Genomic DNA, 27,195 nt, shown 5'->3' with positions numbered 1-27,195 from the left:
TTATAGTTGTATCAAAAACCAAAGTTGAATAAATTTATATAACTTGTACCCCAAACTATAAAACATTATCAAAAGAAATTAAAGAATTAAATGGAAAAATAACCTATGTGCATGTACCAGAAGGCTTAATACTGGCAATATTCCCCCAAATGAGCTGACGATTCACTGCCATCTTAATCAAAATCCCAGCTGTCTTTTTTTCCCCCCCAGAAATTAACAAACTAATCTTAAAATTCATGTGGAAATTCAAAGGACTAAGAATAGCCAAATAATCTTGAAAATACTGGAAACTCTCACTTTCTGATTTTAAAACTTGGCACAGAATTATAGTAATCAAGACAGTATGTTATTGACATGAAGAGAGACATATAGATCAACAGAATGGAATTCACAGTTCAGAAATAAATTCTTACATTTATAGATTATCTTTATAAAGGCTACCAAGACAATTCAGTGGGTGGAAGAACAGTCTTTTCAACAAATGGAACTGGGAGAATTGGATACCTACATCAAATGAATGAAGTTGGAGTCCTACACTAACACAATATACAAAAATTAACTAAAAATGGATCAAAGGCCTAAATGTAAAAACTAAAACAGAAGAAACATAAGCATATCCTCATGATACTGGATTATGCAGTGGCTTCTTAGCTCTGGTACTAAAAGCACAAGCAACAAAAGAAAAAGTAGTTAAACTGGATGCCAGCAAAATTTACTTTTTTTCAATGTTGCTATCAAGAAAGTGAAAAGGCAACCTAGGTGCGTTGATAGCGCACACCCATATTCCCAGTAACTGGGGAGGTTGAGGCAGGAGGATTGTAAATTCAAGGCCAGCCTCAGCAACTTAGTTAGATCCTGTCTAAAAATAAAATAATAAAGGGTTGGGAGTGTAACTCAGTGGTAGAGTGCCCCTGGATTAAATCTCTAGTACAAAACAACAAAAAAGTGAAAAGGTATGCACAAATTGAGAGAAAACATTGACAAATCATATCTCTGATAAGGGACTGCTAAAATAAAATGGGCAAAAGATCTAAATAAGCATTTCTCCAAAGAAGACACCCAAATCAAAAATACAATTAGGTATCATTTCACATGCATTCAGAAGAGTATAATTTTTTAAAGGGCAAGTAATAAAAAAATGTTAGCAAGGATGTTAAGAAATGAGAACCCTTACACTGTACTGGTTGGAATGTAAGATGGTACAGTTGCTTTGGAAAATGGTTTGGCAATTTGTTAAAAAACTGTACTTAGAATTACCATGTCATCTAGCAATTTTACTTCTTTGTATATATGCAAGAGAAATGAAAATAAATAGTCACATGAAAATTTGCAACCAATGTTTACAAAAACATTTATTTATAACAGTCCAAAAGTGGAAATAATAAATGTGACACATCTATACAATACAGTACCATTTCTCAATAAAATGAAGTATTGGGGCTGGGGATGTGGCTCAAGCGGTAGCGCACTCGCCTGGCATGCGTGCAGCCTGGGTTCGATCCTCAGCACCACATACAAAAAACAAAGATGTTGTATCCGCTGATAACTAAAAAATAAATATTAAAATTCTCTCTCTCTCTCTCCTCCTCTCACTCTCTCTTTAAAAAAAAATGAAGTATTGATGTATACTACAATATGAGCTAATTATCAAAGACCACATATTGTAATTCTATGTATATGAAATACCCAAAATAGATAAATCAATACAGATTTGCGGTTACTTATGACTGAAAGTTTGTGGGGCAGGAGAGGGAGATACAAGGAGTGACTGCTAATGGGTATGCATTTTTCTTCCTGGGTGATGAAAATTTTCTAAAATTCTGGTGATAATGGCTCCACAATTCTGAATATACTAAAATCCACTGGTATATGAATGCTATATGAACTAATAAAGAAGTTAATAAAAAGCAACATTAGTTTATTGAAGTAAAGGATTTACTAATTTTCATTTTTGCTTTATAACTGGCAAACTATATATTTCACTAAACAAAAAGTATTTTATGTATATCCTAAGTCCCTTCAAAGATACAATTTCCTTCCTATACAATACATTCTTTATTCTTAAAAAAATAATTTGGCATCATAATTAGGTTTTTCTACTTTCAGCAAAATGGGAACCAAGAAAGTCATGAAGAAAAAAGTTTCCATTTCCTTGTTCTTATTATAAGATGCATTCCAATGTAAACTTTACTATGAGGGGGACAGTCATGCGCTTCATAACGAAGCTTCAAAGACAGACCTCATATATAATAGTGATCCCAAAGATTTTATGAGAGCTGAAAAATTCCCATTACCAAGTGACATCGTAACCATATTAAGGTCACAGTGCAACAGATTATTCACATGCTTGTTGTGATGCTGGTATAAACAAACCTGAGTTGCTGGCTGTATTTAAGCATAGTACATATAATTATTACATTGTAAATAAATGATGATAAATGACTCTGGCTTAAGTTACTGGCTTACATTTTTATTATACTATACTCTTTACTATTATATTAGGGTGTACCCCTTTTTTAAATTTTTTTTAAGTTGTAGATGGACACAATACCTTATTTTATTTTTATGTGGTGCAGAGGATCGAACCCAGTGACTTCCACATGTGAGGTGAGCACCCTACCACAGAGCTATAACCCCAGTCCGGGTTTACTATTTTTCAAAGAAAAAAGGTTTACTATAAAAAATCAGATCCCCTGTTACATGGACAGGAGTCTTATACATCTCTTGCTTAGTTTGTATCAGACGTAAGGCCCTAGGTTCCACCTTAACCTCCAAAAGACAGGCCAGTGACTGAGTGACTGACTTGAACCATTTAGGTTTGTGTAAGTATACTCTATGATGTTTGCACAACAAAAATGCCTGATAATACAAACAGGCAATTAATTGTGTATTCCCTTGTTAAACAATGTATGCCTATATGCAGATTATGGACATGGAACTCTCAAGAAAAAAAAAATAAAGGTGAAAAAACAAAAGTACTAGGTACCCTAAAACATTTTAAAAACACAATGAAAGAAAAACCACAAGTTGTTTCTTGAATTCTCTATTCCCAGTCAAAAGCCGTTAGATAGATTACTTCTTATAGAATGCGTTTCCAATTCTAACTAGCTGCCTTCAACCTTTGCTTTTAGTTACAAGGAAAACAGGATATAATAAAAAGTAACACTTCAACAATTGCAGGAAAAAAACAATTCTAAATATATATTCTGGTGTGCCACATTTTCATACATGAATAGCAGCACATTTCTGAAGAAATTTTTAGAATTTACATTGTGAAGTGAGTAAATTAGATGCTTTTATTTGATGTGACAGATTAAGAAAAAAGAGTAAGCCCTTCAGGGAGAATTGGTCACATAAAGATATGCCCTCCAAATGTTTCTGCTCCTAGATCTATTATTAGAGAACACGCCTGGAAGGCTCAATCTTTATACACTGGGCAGGTTGCCTGCAGAAGACATGAGTTTAATTCAAGGTCAGCATGCTTCTAAGTCCTGCCAAGGCTATGTAGACAACATGAATGGTACCTATTTTAAGTAAACAAACAAAAAAAACATATGAAGACCAAGCTTTTATTGAATGATTCCAGTTGTAGAACTCCCCTAGGATAATGACTGTTGCTAGTTATTCACACCGAAGTAATTGCTATACCGTTAAAATTTGTGAAAATTAGTAGTAGTGCTTTCCAATGATGCTCTAACTTGTTTCCATTCTTTGTCATTTCATGAATTATTTTACTTTATCAAAACATTTCACATAGCACTTCTTGAGCAATTGTTTCCCTAAAAAGCTCAAAGAGCCATCTCATATTTGCTATGTGGAAATTCATGTTTTTGTAGAACACCATGTAACACCAATCTGCTTAACTCCATTTTACAAACTACAAACAATTTTTTCTAACAGAAAATATGAAAATATTATAAATATGCAAAATGAAATCATGGCCAAGAACATGTATCCACTAAAAACAAACAAACTGAAGTAGCTATGACTGGATGTTAGCAAGATTCCTGTTAATTTGTGTTGGAAGTGTCTTTATTTTGTTGTCTCAATAGTAACAGATGTCAAAAGTTTAAAAATACATACTTGGGGAAAAACAAATAATCTAGGATATTTTATCCAAATACAGTTGTTGCATTAAACACTAATCAGTGACCAGGAAAGCTTGCAGTGAGATAAGAAGGTCTCTAAACAATGTCATAATGAAGGAAATGGAGAGGGGAAGCTGGCCAATTTCCCTCATCTCCAATCTTTAGGTGAGGATCTAAACAGAGTGACTTTTTTTTATAAAGTAAAATATAAAACCTCTGCAAGAAATCTACCTGCGCAGTGTGCACGCAACAATATCTTATATACTTTCCTGCTGTTTGGAGGTACAGTGCAGCCCTCCATTGTATCCTGGTCTGTTGCTGAGGAGTAATAAAATGTACAAAATAAAAATATAATGTTAAGTCTTTCAAGTTCTTTTTTTTGGGATCAGTAATCAGTATTCTCAGGCCATTTGCAACCCTGGGGTAGAACAACAGGCCTAGAAGCTAACTTCAGGGAATGACCACTTTTATTCCTAGAGTGTGGTGGTCCAAGTTTAAGAGTACAATTAGTGTTTAATAGATTATTTTAAGGACTATTGCTCTGAAACAACTGTAGAAGATAGGATGAAGAGTTATATATAATGACAATAAGGGTGACAGTTACATGAAATATCAAGGGCCAGCCTTGCAGAAGAAATTGGTTACACAAAGGCAGCGCTGTCTGGCTGTGCTAATGTTCACAGCCCACTCATTTGGCATATGTCTGGCAACAAAGAGGCACTCTGGCATAGCAGCTTTGCCTAACCATTGTACAGACATTAACTGCCTCACAGTGGGGAGAAGTAACCCAGGACTGCAGATTATACCTTGGTTTCTCCTTTTGCATGCAGTGAAATGCAATGTTCTCTAAAGTCAAATTCTAAGTGGTTTAGAATTTGAGGTTATTTAAATAAAGAAGCATTAAAAAAAAAAAAAAAGGCAGTGCTGTGCAAAAAACAGAACATTAGGGGCAGATCCACTAACAGAGGTTCTATGTACATATTTACCCAGTACTGGCAACTATATAAACCCTCAGATATAATAAGAGAAATCATACATCTTCATATGAAAGTTAGTTTACAGTTTGACTCTTCTCAAACCCTTCTGAACATCATACCGAAGGAAAAACAGTGAACCAGCCAGAGGCTACCACAAAATAGTCTCTCTCAAACCACTAAACAACAAAGGAGTCACCACTCTATCCCATGTTAACCACCTATCTCAACCATTTGAGCTGAGGTTATCATACGGTCAGTTTAATCTAAGGATCTGTTTCCCTGGTGCTCAAACTGGGAAGTCCACAGTGTTTCTCCACTCCTGTTTAGATCACAAGGGCATTTCTTCTACAACGTTTGAATTAATCTCAAAGATTATTGCTTGGATTAAAAAATTATCTAATATTATAATGAACATGAATATAAGCATTGAACTTGCTGTAGTTTTTACATATGTTTGATAACTTTTTTAAGGTACTCAATCTGTCTTTTGGGTTAAACATTTAATCAGTAGAGCCTAGGACTCTAAAGAAAATGTGAAAGTGAAGGAAATAGAGAGGGGAAGCTGGCTACTTCCCTTATAGTGATCTTGTTTGTAAAGTAAAAGAATATACTCATAAAATATCTGAGAAAATCCATACATCAGGCATGCAACCTACTATAAATCTCTTCAGATCACACGCCTAGTAAACGGTGAAATCACAATCTGAGCCAAGGTGTTCTGGCTCCAGGATTTCGAATTAGAATAAAATTCTTTTTGAGACTTTAGTCCCAGGCCTACAAATGCCCCAGAATACTGTTTACCAGTTCCCTTCCAAAAAAAGAATTTGGAGCACTAAACAGAGATTTTAGACATTTTACTATACACTGGCAGCTTGAGCTCTCATACACACTTCATCTCCTCTAATACCAACCAGTGTCACTGAAGTCTGGAAGGTTTTAAAAAGGTATTCTACCAAACTATTAATCCAATAGGAAAAAAAGGAAACTCTTCATGGGGATAGTATGTGGGAAAGCAAGAAAAACATAAATTAGTACAATTGCTTTTGGGCTCTGTCTTGCCTCAATGGAAAAAAATGGCCTAAATATTCCTATTCTTTTTTTTTTTTTTTTTTAGCACTGTGTACAAAAGCAAATTGATTGTGTTATATTACTATCATGTTATTCTTGGATAGAGAACTTTCACTAAATTTCATTTTAGTCAATGATGTATCAATTTATAAAAATGTTATGCTTCCAGTTTGAAAGTGATAATGATGCTATCTTCCTAGTGTGGAACTTAAAATACTAACCACTTAGGGCCTAGGCCTAATTTCATATAAAAGGCAGTATTTAAATAATCTGAATAAGTAAAAAGTATGATTTATTTCCCTCAAAATACTAGAACCAGTGTTTATGTTATATACTAAGTAGGTTAAAGCATGTGATTGATCTTTGAAAAGGTACTTAGGGGACAGAACACTTTCAACAGAACTTGAGGACACATGAGAAGGCATTCGCTAATAATTTTCAACTATTGAGTTTAAAAACCTCAAATAAATTTTGAATAATGGAGATTGTGAGCTAATTACTTCATTGCTGTCTCATTTAAACTGTCCTTAAAGTTCACATTATTAATCTACCTTACGAGGTCTTTTTTGGTACCACTGGATTGAGTCCAAGATAATCTTACAGCAAAGGCTATTTAATAAATAGTAAATCATGTTAAAATGTTACCTAGGGTGTCTTAGCATAAGGCTAATCATAGATCAGTTAATAAAAAACTCACTAGTACCTTTTTGAGATGAAATCATAAACACATAGGGCTATGTCTATGAACCTGCTTTACACCACATGCAGATCCTATTCTATCATTACTATTTCTAAGAAAATGTCCAATTTTTTCATTACCAAAGAATATTATTGAAAATAAGTGCATCACTTGCTAGGTCTTAGGTGAAAATTTGTTGTTTTTGTGGTACTGGGGATTGAACCTAGGACATTGCAATGTGTAGGCAAGTACTCTATCACTGAGTAAGACCATCAGTTTTGGGGAAAAATCTTTATATACAACAAAAACCAGTCTCATTAATTTGTTATTTATATATCATTGATAACTTTCAGTACTAAAACGCCTTAATGTTTGAAAGTACTTGCTGTACTTCTGATTATAAATTATTTGCAGTAAATTTTTAGTTGATGTTATTTTAAGTTTTGCAAATGTTCTCTGGTATTTCTTTTTTTCCTTTTGAGACTACAAATGTGTGGTGTGTGTGGGTGTGTGTGGGTGTGTGTGTGTGTGTGTGTGTGTGTGTGTATCATAATCCCTTATTTGCTGGGACTAACCCCATTTACACCTGTTTTAGAATAATTATTCAGCCTGCACCCTATTTTATTCTCAAGACCCAAGTCTGATGACAAATTTGAAGTCAGTCTTCTTAAGAATTGTACCTTAACTTTGAGTCTTTAAAAAAAATTTTTTTTTAAATTTTTCAACTTTGACTCTTAATAGTGCCAAAGCTCTTGTTCTGAATTCATGAGGGGAAGTACACAAAATGACACATTATTTTTACATGATAGGCTAAAATTAAGGAAGTGGGCTCCTGTATATTTTGGGTAGAGTTTCCTTCTCTTTAGTCATTAGGCAAATTAATTTTTAAAAACCAATTATATTTGTCAAAGAATCTAATTTTTAGGACCTATAATAAACCAGACCCAGGATCATTGTAAACTGTTAAAGAACAGATTTTAAATGGTCTAATGAAGCCAGGTGCAGTTGTACGGACTGTGATCCAGTGATTCAGGAGGCAGGAGGACCACAAGTTGAGGCCAGCCCAGACAACTTAGCAAGATCCTAAAATTAAAAACAAAAAGAAGTGGGGATGTAGCTCAGTGGTAGAGAACCAATGGGTTCAAACTCCACTACTGCAAAAAATTAAAATAAAAAAAAAATCTAGTTAACAGCAAATCAAGTGTCCCTTATTTTTAAGACTAAATCTATTTGATGGAATTCATAATTTGACTCTACTAGTAATGAGAAATAGGTGGGGCAGGATATTGTCAACCAAGTTCTTGGAAACTCTTTCTCACTTTGGTTGTGTCTAGGGTTGATGTAAAATCTTTTGATAAAATCTTGAAATTTCTTTAAAGGCCTAATCCTTTGGATTAGGTGGAAAACTGCAGAAGGCTGGAGATAGCCTTATTTAAATTCTGTATCCTCCTTATTGCTTAATGCTTTGTATTATACTTAGTAGACCACTCAAATACTAATGATTTGAAATTAGCAAGAAGGATGTAATATCCCCTTGTTGTCCTTTCTCTCGCTCTCTTTTTTTTTGTGGTGCTAGGAATCCAACATAGGGTCATATGCCTGCTAACCATATGCTGTACCACTGGAGAGCACCCTGAGTCCCCTTGTCCTTAAATGTGACCTATGGAAAAGAAAACTCCCTTTTTGACCCATTCAACATATATTTAATGAATACTTGCTATGTACCAAGCACTATTAATACAAAGTGAAAATGACAAAATGTCCCTGTTCTCATGGAGCTCACTTTCTTGAGCGGTATCTTTTAAACTGCAGGTCACAACTCATCAGTGAATCCTGAAATTATTTCAGTGGGCTGCACCAGCATTATTTTAAATGAAAGAAACATAATAGAACAGAACTTGAGGACAAACAAGAAGGCATTCTCTAAACTTGTGGTTTTAGTTATGAGTATGTACAATGGGTGTGTGATATAAAATGTATTTCTTAGTTGATTCAGGATAAAATTGAGAAACAACAGTTCTAGAAGAGTCCTCTATACTGCATCTTAGTTTAAATCTCATTTTAAAGGTCTACTTACCAGCAAAGTTATAAACAAAGCAACTTTGATTCAGCAAAATATACACATACCTCCTACATTGTATCAGAGAGAGTGGAGATACAAGGATCATTAAGTTAGTCTTTTTCCATAAGGATCTCATTAAGAATATAAATAATCACAATTTGGTAACAAAGTAGAAGCATGTACACATACAGTAAACTGACAACTTATTTTCGGGATGTCATTCTAAAAGGTAGTTTCACTTTTTTTTTTTTTTGGCAATGTAAAATATATAAATTATGCTAGGGATATTTGGACAGCTTACTCAAGGTCACATAACGAGTGGTCACAATACAGCTCAGGATTCTTAGCTTTTTCTTACTGATTTTCTATAATACAGCTGTACTTTCTAATAGAAATCCTTAAATGACCCTAATTTTCTTTGTATGATCTAGAAATATCCCGAACAACATTAGATGAAAGTTAATTCATCATCATCCCTGAAATGCAAAATTATGGTGGCCCCTCATGTACCACAGAAATAAAAAGAAATTGCTATCACCTACTATTTGTCTAAATATCATATAACCTGCTCACTTTATCACTAATTTAATAATGTAGAAACTCTACTCCAGTAACTTAATTCCAAATTTAAAGGAGAAGGAAAATCTAGAAGATATGCTCCTTTTGGCAACTAGAACTTCAACTATACTTCAACTGCACAACTTTTTTTACTCTATTCAGTAAATTAGAATACAAAGATTATATTGAGACAGAATAAAGATGTTAAATACATTACCTGTTGTTCTTTTAACTTACTATTGAATAAAGAGCTAGAAATTATATCACGGTATACATGAACCAATCTCAGGATGCTTTTTGTTTTGTTTCTGCGAGATCCACAAATATTCAAAAGAATTATAAATCCCAATTAACCCTAACTTTACATACTATGGAGATTTCAGAGTTAATGTCAAACATAAAACAACCCTAATTTTACCACTTCATTTTGAGTAGCAGTATTCTCTGTTGTGTAACACTCCTTTAAATGAGAAAATTCTAAACATCAAGTTACTAAGTGTTGCAACTGTTTAAAGCATATAAATGAAAGCTCCCTTATTTTATATAATCCTGTAAATAACACTAGTGATAACAAGAGCTAACACTTTCTAGTGCTTATCATGTGTCAATTATCATTCCATGTATTTTACTTAAATTAACTCACATGATCCTTACAATAACCCTATGAGTTAGAAACAATTGTTATTCCTATTTAACTTTCCCAAGGTCACAAAGCTATAAAGCAGAAGGTAGGATAAAAATTTATGCATCCTGATTCCAGGTTATACCACTAAGAATTGTATTATACCACACCTCTTGTAACAGATAACAGAGGGCAAATTTGACGAGTGAGAAGGTCATCTATAGCCTCTTGCTGTCCCTTCCTCAGTCCTTATTCCTCTTTAGTTCTCTTACTCCGAACCCATGCAGATGGTTAAGGGCTATCATCTGCTACCTGACAGGGTAAGAAGATTTATTACAACAGCAGAGGCTAGTGGTGATGTGCTTGGGAGGCTGAGGTAAGAGGACTACTTGAGCCCAGGAGTTTGAGACCAGCTGGGGGATCATGGAGAGACCTAATCTCAAAAAAAAAAAAAAAAAAGTAAACATGTAAACACTATAGTAGAGAGGGGCAGGCCTCCAGCGGTGAGGAGTCAGCCAGAAAGGCGCTGGGGGGGGGGGGGGGGAAGATAAGCCACTGATGATCCCCATCAGCAGACTTCTACAGCAGCCTCCCAGAAGCACCAAGGGACTAACAGAAAGACACAGTAGGGGAAGGAATTGTTTCAGGATGACAAGTTCTAGGGAAAGTCAAGCAAGTGCAACAAACATTTTTAAAGCAATTACTATGCTTCTAGGGAGAAAAAGAACAGTAAGTATCTGCCTCAAGGTCAGAGTGAGAAACTTAAAAATCTGTTACTACATTATTGTTTGGTGTCCACAGATAAAGAACAACAGGTTAGGAAAGATGGAATTGAAACAACAACAGGTCTTTCTCTTTTTTGTTAGTCTTTTTAAAATAAAGACTAACATTTAACTTTTTTCAACATTTTTGAGGAAGTTGATTTAAAAAGACAAACCTCCATGTAAGCATGTTACAATATGGGGATAGTAAGTAAAGGTAATGCTAAAGTATACCACTAATTCTGTTTAAAGGGATGAGGACTGGAAAATACTACAGTATATTCAGTTGCCAATGGGATGATATACTAGAAAAGAAAAACTGATAAGGCAGATAGAGTGCTAACAATTCTGAGAAATGCTTGCATAGATATGCAAGATATGGAATCTATGATACCTTCCTGGAAGGTTTCACCCACATGGAACATGGACAATTCATTCCATATCATAGGAGGAAAGGGAGATTATAATAAAACAGTGGTGGTGAAAGCATGAGAAAATTCTCATTTATCTTTTTTTTTTTTCCTTCTTCAAAGAAATAAACTTTGAGGTCATCTCTGAAAGTAAGTTAGGTATAAGAAATGAGAAGAGGGTACGAAAAATATTGTAGTTGCTTTGGAGAGTGGGAATGTAAATTGACCACAGGAATAAAGAAGCATTGCCAGATAGCATTTAGTGCCCTCTTAGGATTTGTGGTCACAATTTTAAAGTGAGATCAGTTAGGATTGCTTGTATGTTTTTCTCTAGCTGCATCCAGCTGCTGGGGTGTAGAATGGACAGTTGCTTTTAAACTAGAGTTGCTAGATAAGTATATGATAGAAGGACTGATTATAATGGTAGACCTAGAATCTAACCCAGATAAAGAGGGGAAAATAAGGGTGTCACTATTTTAAGGAACTGGCTCACATGAATATGGGGACTGGCAAGTCTCCAATCTGTAGGGAAGAGTTGATACTGCAACTTATCTGACAGCAGAATTCCTTCTTGGGGGATCTCAGTCTTTTCTATTAAGACCTTCAACTGATTGGATGAGACCCATATAATGGAAGATTATTTGCTTTACTCAAAGTCTACTTACTTAAATGTTAATCATATATACAAAAAAAATACCTCCACAGCAACATCAGACATGGGTAACATGCCCTAGACAAGTTGACACTTACATCAACTATAGCAGAAATATTCATAGAAAAGGTTTAGGATATGTAGGACTTATCTGTTTTTGCACTGTCTATCCATGAGTTCCAAAGAGTGCTGCAGAAATTATTTCAAAGGATGTGAGGGTAGGACAAATAAAGGCACTCTCCCTTTTTCTTTTTTTGAGGTGCTGAGTTTTGAACCTAGGGCTTCATGCATGTCAGGTAAGCACTCCACCACTGAGCTACGTCCCTATTCCCTCTAATAATACTTTCTTAAGAGATGGGATGATATGAGGAAGGAGAAATATAGTGGTTAAGAGTACAGTTTTAGTGTCAAGAGCAGGTTTTTCAGCTAAGCCTCAGTTTCATCGTCTTAAAAAGGAATGAAAATATTAGGGAATATCCTAGTACAATGGCTGGCAAACAGAAAACATTAAAAAATGTTAACTGTTATTACAGGACAACTCAATATGATAATTCTATCAATTCATTCCCTCAAATTATTCCTAACTGTAGTATTATTACACTTATTATTACACTTTTTCTCCCCACAAACTGCTTCTAAATTCATTTTGAAAAAGTGAATATGAGAAAAATAAAGACAATTCTGAAAGGAAGTAAGAGAAACTGACATAAGCAGATACCAAAACACTGTAGAAGATTACTGCAATTAAACATCTAATAATAGTTCAGAAAGAGGCAACTAACTTAACAAAGAATACAGAAAATCTTGAAATAGATCTATATATCCACAGTAATTAATATAGGAGAAATGTAGTTGTGCCTCAAATTAATATAGGGAGGTATGGATTATTCAATATACTGTTGGGATAATTGGTGTTCTACTTGGAAACAAATTATTTCTGTAATTTTATATAAGAGATAATCTTCCTACGGATGACAAGAAGCTAAAAGCTCATAAAAGGCCAAGAGTTTTGATCATATACATTTTAAAACTTCTGTAATGCAGAGGATACTTGTGGTTTGTACACCAAAAGCTCATGTGTTCGAGGCTGGACCCCAATGCAGCAATATTCAGAAGTGGGGCTTTAGGGAAGAGAGCTAATCATGAGGGCTCTGACCGCATTAGCGCATTAATATACTGATAGCTGAACGGACTACTGGAGGTGGTGGAAATGGTGGAAACTGCAAGCACGCAGAGCATGGTTGAAGGAAATAGGTCACTGTAGGTGTGAATTTGGGGACAATATCTTGTCCCTGGCTCCTCCCATGTATGCTCAATGTGCTTGCTTCTTCTCCTTCTCAGTCTGTGTGTGCTTCCTGGCTGTCATGAGCTGATAGCTTTTCTTACCTGCTCCCTTCCACTATGATGTTTTTCCCTTGCAGCCAGTCAATCATGAACTGAAACCTCTAAAACTGTGAATCAAAATTAATCAATCTTCCTTTAAGTTATTTTTCTCAGGTTTTCTCAGCAACAAAAAGCAGACTAACACAGTATAAATATAATTGTACAATCTAATAGGGAATTTAAATTTATTATTGTTATTTCATAATTTAAATGCTTGGTCCTACTTGTCTTCATTTTATATTTTCTCTGTCATATGAAAATGTTTTCTATGCTCTTTCTTGGTCTGATTTTATCCCAACACTACTTATATTTTAGTGAAAAAAATTTACACATATACTCAAATATAATTTTCTAATACCAACAAGAATCACTTGTTGACTAACCTTTGCCTCTGCAGGGTTGCTCATTGCTTTTATTTTCCCACTCACTCAAGGTTTGGTCAATATAATCAGAGACTTTGAGGCTATGGTACCATGAAAAAGAAATTTAAAATTGGATTGGTTTTAATCCCTTTATAATAACTTTTTTTTGCCATTGTGTATTTATAAACTTTTTTGTTTTATTCTAGAAATCCGAAAATTAAATCAGGTCTTAATTACTTTTCCTAACTTAAAAAAAAAATTCTGCCTAGTGCTTAATCCTTTTCATCCTCTACTCAGAGTTCTAAGAAACTTTTAAAATCCTGTTTCTCTTTGGTTCTGAATAGCTGTTCACAGACTACCACTAGTTTTAAATTGAGCAATTTTTTTGTTCGTTTTGTTTGTGGAATCTACTAAATCTAATTTATGATTGTTTCCCTCTTTGGTACTGCTTGCCCTTTTTTCAATGATCCTCATGAATCTACTTGGGAATACAAGTCAGAAATTCCTCTAAAAACTTTTATTTCTTCTGTACATTTATACTTACAAGGCACCATGTGACCTGACTGAGTACCTCTGAGCTCACTTTCCCCTGACAGAATGCTCTTTTCCTAGGTACCCACATGATGCACTCTTTTGTCTTTCTTTCCTGTTGGTCAGGTCCTTCTGACTCTATTTAAAACTGCAGGATAAATTACAACTATATTAGCCTTACCTACATTGTCTCTCTTTTTTTCCTGCCCAGTTTCCTCATCAGCACTTATTGCTTCTTAATATACCATGTCTTTTACTTATTTATTAGCTTTATTTTATAACAGGTGGCTTAGATAGGGGAGCTTACATTAAACTTGTTTAACTCTTTGCATGTATTTTCTGGATTAAAATTTCAAAACAAAAATCCCATTTTCATCAACAGGGAGGAAAAGGAGTAAGATATAAAAATGCCAATGCCTCTCAAATTAATTATTGGTTTAGCCCAAGTTCAATTTTTAAAAACCTACAGACTTCTGAGCATACATCCAAATAGATATTTGTATACCCATATTCATAGCAGAATTATTAACCATATCCAAAAGGCAGAAGGAAGTAACATCAATGGATGAATGGATAAACAAAATGTGGTACATACATATAATGAAATACTATTTGACCTTAAAAAAGAACAAAATTCTGACACATGCTATGACACTGATAGATCTGAGGACATTATGCTAAGTAAAATAAGCCAGTCACAAAAGGGCAAATACTGCATGATTCCACTTATATGAGGTACCTAGTTAAATTTATAGAGAGCCAAAGTAAAATGGTAGGTATCAGGGGCTAAGAGAAAGGGGGGAATGGGGAGTTGAAATTATTTTCATGTATTCCATTTCCTCATTTCTTTTTATTGTTATTCTGCTTTTCTTTTAGTTTAATAAAATTATTTTGGAGGTCTTCCTTTTACATCCCATTTACCAATTGGCTGGAGACACTTGAACAATAATGTTCCTATGAATTTAAGTAATCTTTGACAGTCAGCAAATGGAAAGTATAATGTTGAGTCTTAAGAAAACCTATTAAAGAGTTAACCTAAACAAAAGGCTATTTAGTATTTTAGAGGCACTGAATTTTCAAGTTTTAAAAGTTCTATTTTGTTAATTTTATTCATTATCATAAACATGACATACACTATACTACTGATGCTTTAGTTACTCATAGGCTTGGACCCTATTAACATCTGAGTAGTTGCCAACCATAAAAGTTTTTATACTTTTTCAATACTTTGCATTTTCTATTTTAAGTTACTAGTTAATATTTATCCTCTACCAAGTCAAGTAACTGCTAAAAGGGAACACTAAAATTTTTGGTTTTATAATATACCTTTCATATCTGGAATGGTAGAAAGACTGACTCCAAAGTACATCCATATCTGTGAATATGTCACATTACATGGCAAAATGACTTTGCAAATATAATTAATTTTTAAAAATAGGTAAATAAAATGAAGTATTGGGCTGTGTCCCATTTGTTACCATATGCTCTTAAAAGCAGAGTACTTTCTCTGGCTGCAGGTAGAAGAGAGATGGCAGAAAAAGTCACAGATACTTGAAGTGTGAGGACTCAATATGCCATTGCTGGTTTGAAGACAGAGCCACTTCATCAGCTGACAGCCATCAAGGAATGGAACCCAAGACTTAAAACTAAAAGCAACTGACTTCTATTAACGTTTTGAAGAAGCTTAGAAGCAGCAAAGGTCTAACACCTTGATTTTGGTCTGTGAAGTCTGAAACAGAAAAACCAATCTAGCCTACCTGAACTTCTTATAGAAGTGTGAGCTAAACAAATTTGTATTGTCTTAAATCTCTTAAGTTCCTGTCAATTTAACTGTAGCAGAAGGAAAAAAAAAAAAAAAAAAAAGGAGACTGAAAGCCTTTTCTCATATACTAAACTACAAAAAAGAAAGAATAAAAGAAAAATGATAATGCCATGATGCCATGAATACGAGAGGAAGGCAGAGCAGGCAGATTTCTTATTGTCCTTTTTGCTTAGCTAGACTAATTGGTAACTGTTTCTATGGCAAGTGATGGGAAATGGCACTGGTCCAAGAAACATACTTGCTACAAGAAAATTAAGACTAGTTCCTAAGAACTAATCTATGCTAAAATTCAAGAACTAACAATATATTTTTTAGAAAGGTTACCTTTTAAGTAGGATCTAACTTCAAAATATAAACAGATTAAAAACATTTCCTTTTCCTCAGTCCACCCCTCATCCTTTGGTGGTATGGAGTACTGAAGTCAGGGGTGCTCTACCATGGAGCTCCATACCCAGACCTTTTTATTTTGAGATATGGTCTTGCTAAGTTGTCCAGGCTAGCCTCACACTTGTGATCCCCCTGCCTCAGCCTCCAGAGTTGCTGGGATTAGAGGTATGTGCCACTTCCATTGTTGTTTTTTAATCCACCAAAATGTTTTGTCAAATATTTTTCTTCCTCATTCTTTCATTTGGTCCTTCATTTCCCATAATCAAAGCTAAAGTCTAGCAGTATACTAAGAAAAGATACAAGGGTTAAAAAAAAAAAAACCTAAAACCATTCAACATAATCCTTGAAACTCTAGCCAGAGCAATTAGACAACAAAAGAAATTAAAGGGATAAGAACAGGAAAGAAGAACTCAAACTATCATTATTACCAAAGATCTAGGCATTAGACCAGAGACCCTGTGCCTGATAGAGGAAAAAGTAGGCCCAAATCTTCATCATATAGGATTAGGCCCCAACTTCCTTAACAAGACACGATTCTATACTTAGAGAATCAAAAAATTCTACCAGAAAACTTCTAGAATAAATGAATTCAGCAAAGTAGAAGGATATAAAATCAATACCCATAAATTAAATGCATTTCTATACATCAATGATGAATCCTCTGAAAGAGAAATTAGGAAAACTACCCCATTCATATTAGCCTCAATAAATAAATAAATAAATAAATAAAACACTTGGGAATCAATTTAACAAAAGAGGTGAAAGACTTCTACAATGAAAACTACAGAACATTAAAGAAAGAAATTGAAGACCTTAGAAGATGTAAACATCTCTCATGCTCTTGGATAGGCAAAATTAATATTGTCAAAATGGCCATACTATCCAAAGCGCTATACAGATTCAATGTGATTCCAATTAAAATCCCAATGTCATTCCTCATAAAAATAGAAAAAGCAATCACGAAATTCACCTGGAAAAATAAGAGACCCAGAATTGCCAAAGCAATCCTTAGCAAGAAAGGTAAAGCAGGCGACATATCACAATATCAGACCTTAAACTATAATACAAAGCTAAAGTAACAAAAACAGCATGATACTGGCACCAAAATAGGCATGTAGACCAATGGTACAGAATAAAAGACACAGAGACAAACCCACATAAATACAGTTATCTCATACTAGACAAAGGCACCAAAAACATACATTGGAGAAAAGATAGCCTCTTCAACAAATGGTGCTAGGAAAACTGGAAAGCCCTACGCAGCAAAATGAAACTAAATCCCTATAGCTCACCATACACAAAACTCAACTCAAAGTGGATCAAAGACCTAGGCATTAGACCAGAGACTGCTGAGAGCCATTAGCCAAGTAGATATGTCAATTTCCTTGCCAGCGTACCCCATGTTGCTTACAGGAAGGACTCGTGGTAAAATGGACCTGCCTTGGACATTTTGCAGTGACACTGCATGTAAGGTGACCTTGCTCAAGGACCAGGGCGGATCAGGGTTTAAGGCTCTCCTTGGATTTAGGGCATTCCCGGTTTAGGACAATCCGGGTTTAGGGTGGTTCCAGGTTTAAGGTTATTCTTGCTGGGAATAGGGTGTATCCTGCTGCCTGAGTTCCTCTTGAGTTCTCATGGGATTCAGACAGTATTTTTGGGAGACAGAAGCCCAGTGGTGGTGTGGATTTGGGCAGAGAACGTGGATTTCCCCAGAACGTGTTTGGAGAGGGCCGGTGTGAGTTCGGGAATAAAGAATTGCTGTTTGAATCTACAAAGCTGTGAGTGGCTTGTGATTTTGTGCCCAGCCAGACAGTGGCAAGAGACCCTGTGCCTAATAGAGAAAAAAGTAGGCCTAAATCTTCATCATGTTGATTTAGGCCCCCAACTCCCTTAACAAGATACCTAAATCGTAAGAAATAAAATCAAGAATCAATAATTGTGATGGCTTAAAACTAAAAAGGTTCTCAGCAAAAGAAACATCGAAGTGAATAGAGAGCCTAAATTTTGGGAGTAAATTTTTGCCACATGCACATCAGATAGAGCACTAATCTCCAGGATATATCAAGAACTCAAAAAACTTAACACCAAAAAACAAACAACCCAATCAATAGAGGGCTAAGGAGTTGAACAGATACTTCTCAGAAGAAGACAATCTATCAAAAAATATATGAAAAAAATGTTCAATATCTCTAGTAATAAGAGAAATGCAAATCAAAACTACTCTAACATTTCATCTCATACCAGTCAGAATGGCAGTTATCAAGAATACAAACAACAATAAGAATGTGCAAGGATGTGGGGGAAAAGGATATTCACATATTGCTGGTAGGACTGCAAATTGGAAAGCAGTATGGAGATTCCTCAGAAAACTTGAAATGGAACCTCCATTTGACCCAGATATCCCACTCCTTGGTCTATATCCAAATGACTTAAAAACAGCACACTATAGTAATGCAGCCATATCAATTTATAGCAGCTCAATTCACAATAGCTAAACTGAGGAACCAATCTAGATGCCTTTCAATAGATGAATGGATAAATAAACTGTGATATAGGTACACAATGAAATATTACTCAACATTGAAAGAGAATAATATTATGCTAAGCTAAGCAAGCCAATCCCAAAAAACCAAAGGCCAAATATTTTCTCTGACAAGTAGATGCTGATCCATGATGGGGGGATTGGGCAAAGGGGATTAAAGGGAAGGAAGGGGGCATGGGGGCATGGTGGAATGAGATGGACGTCATTATTTGAGGTACATGTGTGACTGCACATATGATGCAATGCTTCATAGTGTACAACCAGGGAAACGAAAAGTTGTGCTACAATTGTGTACAATGAATCAAAATACATACTGCTGTCATATATACCTAATTAGAATAAATTAATCAATTAAAAACAAAACAAAACAAATCAAAACACCCCACAAATAAGTATTTGGCATAAAGAGGAGGATCATGTGATTTTTTTCATGCCATTTAAGTACTATCAATTCTGATAAAAAATGGCTAATTAAATTTCCATTTATTTGGCAAATATTTATAGAACATCTTCTAAGGACAAGCATTATTCCAGATACTGGTGGTGATCATGATGTTATCAAGGAATTTATAGTATAATAGGATGCTCAGGATTATAATACATGCAGCAATTGAGACGTGCAGAAAGGACAACTAGGGCACAGAAATACACCCAAGTCTGATCAATGTAGCCATAGCCAGAAGGAGCAGGAGGTACAGCTCATCAATACTGGACCAAGACATTTCCAGACAAGAGGACTAGCAGTGTCAAGACACCAAGGTGTGAAGTGGCATAAGATATCCTTTTTGGATAACTAAAAACTTTCATTGTGAGAGCACAGAGTGTGTGTATACACACACACACACACACACACACAGGGAGAGAAGATGGGCCTTTATTGTCAGGTAGGGGCCCAACATAAAAAGCATTAAATTTTATTTTATAGGTGAATTTTAAGCAGAGGAATAGCACAATCATTTGTGTTTCAGAAAGGCTGCTTTGGTAACAGAATGGAAGATAAATTAAAAAAAAAAAAAAAAAAAAAAAGCAATACCAGAGATTGAAACTAGTCAGAAGGCCATCATTATACAAAGAGCAATAACAAGGGCCTGAACTTGATAAGCAACAGTGAAACTTGAATAACCAATTTAAAGAATATTCATAAAGTAAAATATGTGACAGACATCCTTACTGTCATTTCCAACAGTCTTTCTTCCTTCCTTCCTTGCAACTTACCATACAGGCCAGAAAAGCCAGATATTCACTCGCTTGAGAAGTTACATGTGACTAAATTTTGGACAATTTCTTGGGGAAGGATGATTCTGACAAAGGCTTCTGCTTTCTGTTAAAAGAGAGAGGTACATGTAGAGAAAGGCTCCACCTTTCTATCTTCCTTTACATTGTGCTGTGGAATGAAGATACCATGTTCAGTGTTACAGTAATAATTTTACAACAATGAGGGGACAAACCAAGGACAAGGACCAATAAGTATAGTTATCCATGAGTAGGAGCATGGAAAATCTTGGCTCTTAATGACATAACTGAACTACTGAAATAATCCTGGGACAATTTACCTCTGGGTTTAAGCATACTTCTGGTTTAAGGCACTGATTATAAAATTTTGTTACTTTACACAAGTGATCAGAAGAATAACGCTTTGTTAAGTAGGTGATATTTTAATATCATTCAGAACTTTCTTCTCTTAAAAAATATTGGCTTAAGTATACTCTCTAGCCTTTCCCAGTTTCCACAATTGCAATGATTTCCTGATCACAGATTACCCACTATATGCCAAGAAATCAACCAAACTAAAAGAGCCCAGGCCTGCTGACTGTGAAGGGTTGGTAATAAAGAGAAATTTAGATTTACTCCCAAGTTTCTGATTTGGGAAACTGAGTAAACCAAAGTGCTATTTATCGAGATAAAATTACAACAAAAGTGGAAGTGTTTTTGGGGGGGTGGCCTGAGGTGAGAAGCAAGAGTATGAGGTATGGAAAGGAGGGAAGAAGATTGTTCCTGACCATGTAGATTTGGAGATATTGTGGAATCACTTAGGTAATGAAAATATTTACATGTATGAATCTGGAACTTGCTCCAAAGTCTGAATTTAGTTATGGATATATGAGAAATCAGACCTATCGTGTCTACATAACCTCACACTCTCTTGGAGCAGCCTAATGGAGACATGCAGGCTGAAAGAATGGAGTCCAGGTAAAAATGTCCTTACCTGAAAGTCCTAGAGAGTGTTTTCTTTTCTATTCTTTTAAGATTCTGAAGATGTATAGGTACTATTTAAAAACAGGAGGAATCTTGTTAATAGAATGAATTTAAAAACATTACCAAACACCTGTGTATTTTTAAGAAATTCACTTCTTGCCAGAATAATATGAAATGCACAAAATCCTAATCTATGAGAAATGAAGACTTTAAGTTAAAGCAACTATACCTGAGATTTGTCCCAGTAATTGAAACTAATCTGAATCACTTGCTTTGCTATGTATGTTACTAAACTGGGAATAGGTGAATAACCTCATTCCCAAGACTCAGAAAATAACTCCAGTATGTATTTTATTAATGGTAGATTATTCCAAAGTACACAGAAATATAATCACTGAGAACAGAACAAGTAATAATTTAGCAGCACTATGCATGATTAAGTAATCTTTTGAGGATTATACTCTTCCACCATGAGAAGGAAGTTAATACAGGTGACCCCAACACAACCATTTACATGTGGAGGCTAGAGAAGAAAGGTCTGACCCACAGACATTCTCTCTAGTGAACAGGAAAAATATAGCTGAAGAGGTTCCAATCTGACAAAAACGCATGAGGCTACACAGCAACAGGTCCCTATAAACTATGATTATATCTGCAAACCAATGGTTAACTTTTCATGTTAAGTTTGGAACACATGGTTGATGCACAATGAAGAATAGGAATTATATCCAAAGATGTAAGTAATTTGCCCTTGGCATCAAACAAAACTATATCAAAAACGAAAACAGATTTGAGCAAAATGAATATAACAGACAGAAATTTGTACCTCAACCCATTGGTCTTCATTCTAAAACAAAACTGATCCAGGAAAACCTTAAAATGGTTTTTCCTGGCTCACAGAGCTCCCTCAGCCCTTCACTCAAGTCCACCATCTAATAAAGTTCTTGTGTAACTTTCAGCTTGTCTTCTTTCATGCATCCCAAACTGACTCTAGTTATACTGGATCAAATAATATTTCCCTTTTCTTGCCATTTTGTTCATTCTGATTGTTCTCTGCCCCTGGAGATCCTACCAACCCTTCAGCAAGTTTCACTCCACCTATCTATCAGTATCCTTTGCTCTTATCAAAATCAGGTCAGTGTGTCTTAAACTGTTATTATTATTGTGGCACCCTTATGATATTCAAAACTCCTTAAAGAAGAATGAATAACTAATTCATCCCATGGCTTCTTCAGGGTCAAAATTAAATAAGTAATGGTAAGTTGCTGAATTAGTGAAATAAAAAACTCAACAGACCAAAATTCCTGAAAGGAACATATAAGGGCAGGTTTTCTTAAAATCAAATAATTCATCTATCATTCTGATTCATACTAAGTGTCTCTTCCAATTGATAGAAAAAGCAATATATAAAAAATAATCACCAGAATTATTCAGTAGAGAAAATAATGCATCAAGATTATAGTCTGGAAATTCTAGATCCTATTTTTAGCTATCTGGCCAACTCACCCTTTTCTCTGCCTGCTTCCTGTTTACCTACCTACTTTACAAAAGTGATGGAGAAATAAAGTTTTGTAAATTAAGTTGATATTTTAACATTGTTCGAAACACTTTTCCCCTAAAAAATAGACTTGGATATACTCTTTAGCCTTTCCCAGTTTACCACAATTAGCTATTGTTTTCCTGATTCACAGAATACCCCAATATATGCTAAGGAAAGTATAATTAATTTTATTTAAAAAGCAATACTCCCTCTAAGTTCACAGAATTTGGGCTCTGAAACAGTAGTCTCTGACCACTGATGAACTGTTTACAAAAAAATAAGACATATCTCAAGATATACTCTCAAGAGTAGAATATATACTAAAGGGTCAAGTTGCTATAGTATTTATGAATAAAAAAGGAACCAAATTCAGATGGGAAGCACTAAAATAAAGAAGAGTAATATAAAGTTTTAATAAAGAAAGGTATCCAGATAACACAAGACGTTTAAATCTTAAAACTTATTTCTTAAGCAACAACAGGCTATAGACCTTACGAAGTGCCATGCTTTTAGGATCTTTTGATTATTCTTTAATTTTCTTATCACGCTTCATTTTTCTTAGTATGTTAACCCACTATTTTTCACCTCCAGGCTTAAAGAGGTAAACCTTATGCCCCGTTGACATACTTCCCAGATGTGGCATGCAGAATCCCTTTCTATATTACATTCGAAACACAAGAACATGAGAGAATAAAAAGTTTAGATCTGTAAATAAGAATCAAGACTCGACTGCAGAGTTTCTGCTTTTCTGGATCTTTAAGCCAACAAAAATAATGACGGGAAATTTTTCATCTGTCAGTCCACTTACAAGAAATTTTATACGGTGCTGGCGGAGGTAATTCTTTACAAACAAAAACTAAGTAACCAAAGGCAAGCCAACAAACCCAAGCATGCATCCAACTGGAAAGATAATTGTCTACCGGATGCTTTTTTTTTTTTTGGAGGTACTTCAATAGCAATGATCAGGCGAACCAGTCCTTGCATTCAAGTCTGTACGCTCACAGTACTTCAAACTTGGATAACCTAATAAACAAGTTCTTCCCTTCCCTCTCCTGTGGTCACGTCATCCACCTGTTGCATCACCTGGAAAGTGGTCTTCAGAATCTAGGAAAGGAGCCCCACTGTGATCTCTAAATAATTCAGCCGGGCTATTTTCTTGATAAATTTTAGCCTCATTAATTTTAATAAGGTTGCCTTGGAGGCAAGGATGTGTTGGTTCACCCCTGGGGAGAAGCTACCAGGGATATCGACAGCTGCGACTTTCTGGACTTAGAGGGGCTCGGGAGTTTTTGAAGACTTGAGAGCATTTAGAATGTACGGTTCCGCAGAAGCAGAGGAGCAGGATGCGCTGGCGGATCAAGACCGCGGGACTGGGGCATCCCGCGGGCCAGGAGGTGGCACAAAGGTCGGAAGCACGACGGAAGCTTTGCGGAAAGGACACTGCTCAGACGCCCAGGGGTCGGGCCCAGGGCCAGGGAAGCTGAGGGGAAGCAAGCGGTTTAAGCCTCCCGTACCTGGGCAGAAGCCCTCGGCTGACCGGGCAGCACTAACAGGAGCGTCGACTAATGCAAGGATTAGAAAATATTACTACTCTCCCCTCCCCCCCCCCACCTGAGAACTAAGCTGGAGGCGGGGATGCCAGAGAGGAAGCACCCGGGGCCGGGGTCCGAACCCGACCCGCGAGAGGACGCCAGGCTGGGCCGGGGCCGCCAGGGGCCGCACTCACCATGTCGTACACGTTGAGCACCACTAACTGGTTAGCCCCCATCCTCCCCGCGGCCGCCGCCTCGTCCTCGAGCCGCTCAGTCTCCGCGGGGCGGAGGCCGCTCCCACCCCCGCGGGCGCTTCAGGGGGCCTGCGCCGGGCACTAAACGTACAGCCCGGCCCGCCGCAGCCAGGGCTGAAGCATCGGGCAGCCGGGCCGCTCCCGGGCGCCGCCGACTCTTGTGCGAGGACCGGGCCGGGCCGGTGGCGGCCCGCTCGGGCTCAGGCACCTCCCCTCGGCGACAGACACGTGGGGAAAGGCGGGGCTTGAGAGAGGGGCGGGCGCCAGGCGCCCCGGAGGCGGGGCCGGCCCGGCGCCGGGGCTGAGCCCGCCTGCGCTCTAGTTCTTGGTCGCTGCACCTTGGGACCTAAAATGGCGGCAAGCCTCGGAGCCTCTCCACCCTGGAGGCGCGAGGTCCCAGAGAGACTACAATTCCCAGCATGCAGAGCGGGATGCCCCCTTCGCTATGAAAGCACAGAGGCGGAGTCTTTACAGTCTCGACTACAACTCCCAGCATGCTTCTGGGTCCCGAGCCTTGGCAGCTCTCCCTGGGAAACTACAGATCCCAGCATGCACTGCTTTGGATCTGCTTTCGGATCCTTTTTTGCTGTTCGTCCTTGACGAGCGGTGAACTCTGCTGCCTTAAAGCTCTCAAGCGCTACCTCTGCCCCTGTTAACGTCGCATTGAGTCTGATGAAGTCAACGGAATGTGACAAAAGACTAAAGTGATGATCCTAAAATTTCTAAATCCCTTCGAACACCTCCCCCCGCCCAGGGCAGGAGTGAAGAAATAGAGGAGGCAATTTGCTGGTGTAGGGTGGGGTGTGACACGTATCCAGTTAATTCTCAGGGTGGAATTTACGTTTTGTGAGACTACTCTGCCCAATGGGAATAGTACTGCATTCGTAGATTAGCAGAATCCTAGGAAACAGAAGGCGCTTGTACATTCATTCAGCAAATGTTTGTTGTGTGCCTGACATATGTCACACAGTGTTGTAAGGCTCTGAGGAATGCAGTGATTAAACAGGAGGGGGTGGGAGCACAAGCAAAGTATCAGTGCTTTGTAGAAAATTAAAATGATAGAGAATGATCTTAGACTGGCTGCACGGGGGAAGGACTTTGTAGTGAGTTCTCAGATGAAATCTTAATGACAAAGTCAGCCCCGCACATATTCAGAGGAAAAAGTATATCAGTCAAGGGAAACAGAAATACAAAGACCTAAGGTATTAAAGTATTTTCTGTATTCAAGGAAACAAGAGACCTTTGTGACCCAAAGCTAATGGGCAAGAAAGCTATGGTATGAAATAAATTGGATGGGTAGTCAGAAACCAGATCCTGAAAGGGTTTTTAAATTCATGATAGGGTTTGATTTAAAGTGAAGATTTAGGAGAGATTGGTTAAGGGGGTGAAAGGAGTGTATTTTTAAGATTACTTGGGTTGCTGTGTTTTAGAGTCTAAGAGGAGATCAGTGTGGTAGATTGTAAAAATAACCAATGTCCCAAATTACAAGACTTTTGGTGTCTCCCCTGTTTCTGGGCTGGCATATGACATGCTTTGGTCCATTAATTAATATGATGCAACAGAGACTTGAAAAGCACTTTTGAATTGGGGCTTGCCTTCTAGCTGACCACCACCTCATGATGCAGGTTACATAGTCATTACCCACCAGCTGACATCAAACCAGTGAAATATGTAAGGCTATCTGAGTCCATCCTGCTTTAGCTGAGCCCATGCAACCATATGAAACACCCACAATGCCCCAAGAATGTGGGAAATCTTTTAAATTGCAATGTTTGGGAAGTGGTTACGTGGGAAAAGCTAATTGGTTCAACCAATTAATAAGCTATTCCAGAAGTGCATACAGAAGGTGGCTTAGATGTTGCTAATAGTGGAGGAGACTGAGAAAATCAGAATTCAAATATTTTGGAGGTACAGTCTATGGAACTTGCTAATGAGTTGGGTGCTATGTTGGGAAGAGAGGCTTTGAGAACTTTTAGATGTTTGCCTTGAGCATCTGGGTGGATGGGAATGCCATTTATAATATGTGGAAACATGGTTGGAAGGGAGTTATGGTTTGGTCATATTAATTTAGAGATGTCTTTTAGATATCCATGTCAAGGATGCATTTGCATAAACAAAGTATTATCATGGCCATTATAAATAGACTTTGAAGACTTAGGACTGGATATATGTAAGTAGAAAAAAAATAAGATCTCCAAGGACAAAGCTCTAGGACCCTTTACCATTTAGAGGCCAAGTAAAGGTGGAAGAGGAGCCATGGGGACAGGAGGGAAATCAGAAAGAACATAGTAATGAAGTAGTCACAAGATTGGGACTCAACAATATAGAGATAAATAGCCTGGTGAGCAGAATCATGGAGGACTGGGATTTAATGAAATGATTTGAGAAGCAAATTAATGGAGACAACTCTAAAACTTGGGGCAATAGCTAGATAGGGCAGTGTAGTTGAAAGAAGGTATTTTAAAGATGGAAGGTACTCAGAGCACATTTATATGTAAAGAGAAAGAAATGATTATTTAGGAAGAAGGAGATTTTTAAGGGCAACAAAGGGGGAGGGATCTAGGGAGCTAGGGAGCTAGTGGGAAAAGCTGGCCTTTGGTAGGAGGGATGCTTCATCCATAGTGACAACATAGAAGGCATATGCAGGTGCATAGTGATGGAATAGAAGGATGAAGAAAGGCAGGCTAGGAATATTGGATGTGGGAAATGGAGATGTTATTTTCTGGTTTACTTTGATTTTCTCAGTGAATTTCGAGGCAAGATTATTGT

At 36.7% G+C, this 27,195-nt stretch overlaps 1 protein-coding gene across 1 annotated transcript in view; it reads right to left on the bottom strand.

Annotated features, from left to right (window-relative positions):
* Window positions 1-24,674, bottom strand: part of Desi2 (desumoylating isopeptidase 2) — a 49,908-nt gene extending 25,234 nt beyond the window's left edge. The window contains exon 1 of the mRNA XM_076831701.1: window positions 24,367-24,674. Coding sequence (XP_076687816.1) covers window positions 24,367-24,408 — 42 coding nt within the window. The 5' untranslated portion in view covers window positions 24,409-24,674. The remainder of the gene's footprint in view (window positions 1-24,366) is intronic.
* Window positions 24,675-27,195: the final 2,521 nt, after the last annotated feature.

This window comes from Callospermophilus lateralis, chromosome 13 (assembly GCF_048772815.1).
Source record: "Callospermophilus lateralis isolate mCalLat2 chromosome 13, mCalLat2.hap1, whole genome shotgun sequence".
NCBI classification, from domain to species: Eukaryota; Metazoa; Chordata; class Mammalia; order Rodentia; family Sciuridae; genus Callospermophilus; species Callospermophilus lateralis.
The sequence above is the reverse complement of the archived record's forward strand: the minus strand, read 5'-3'. Positions and strand labels throughout refer to the sequence as shown.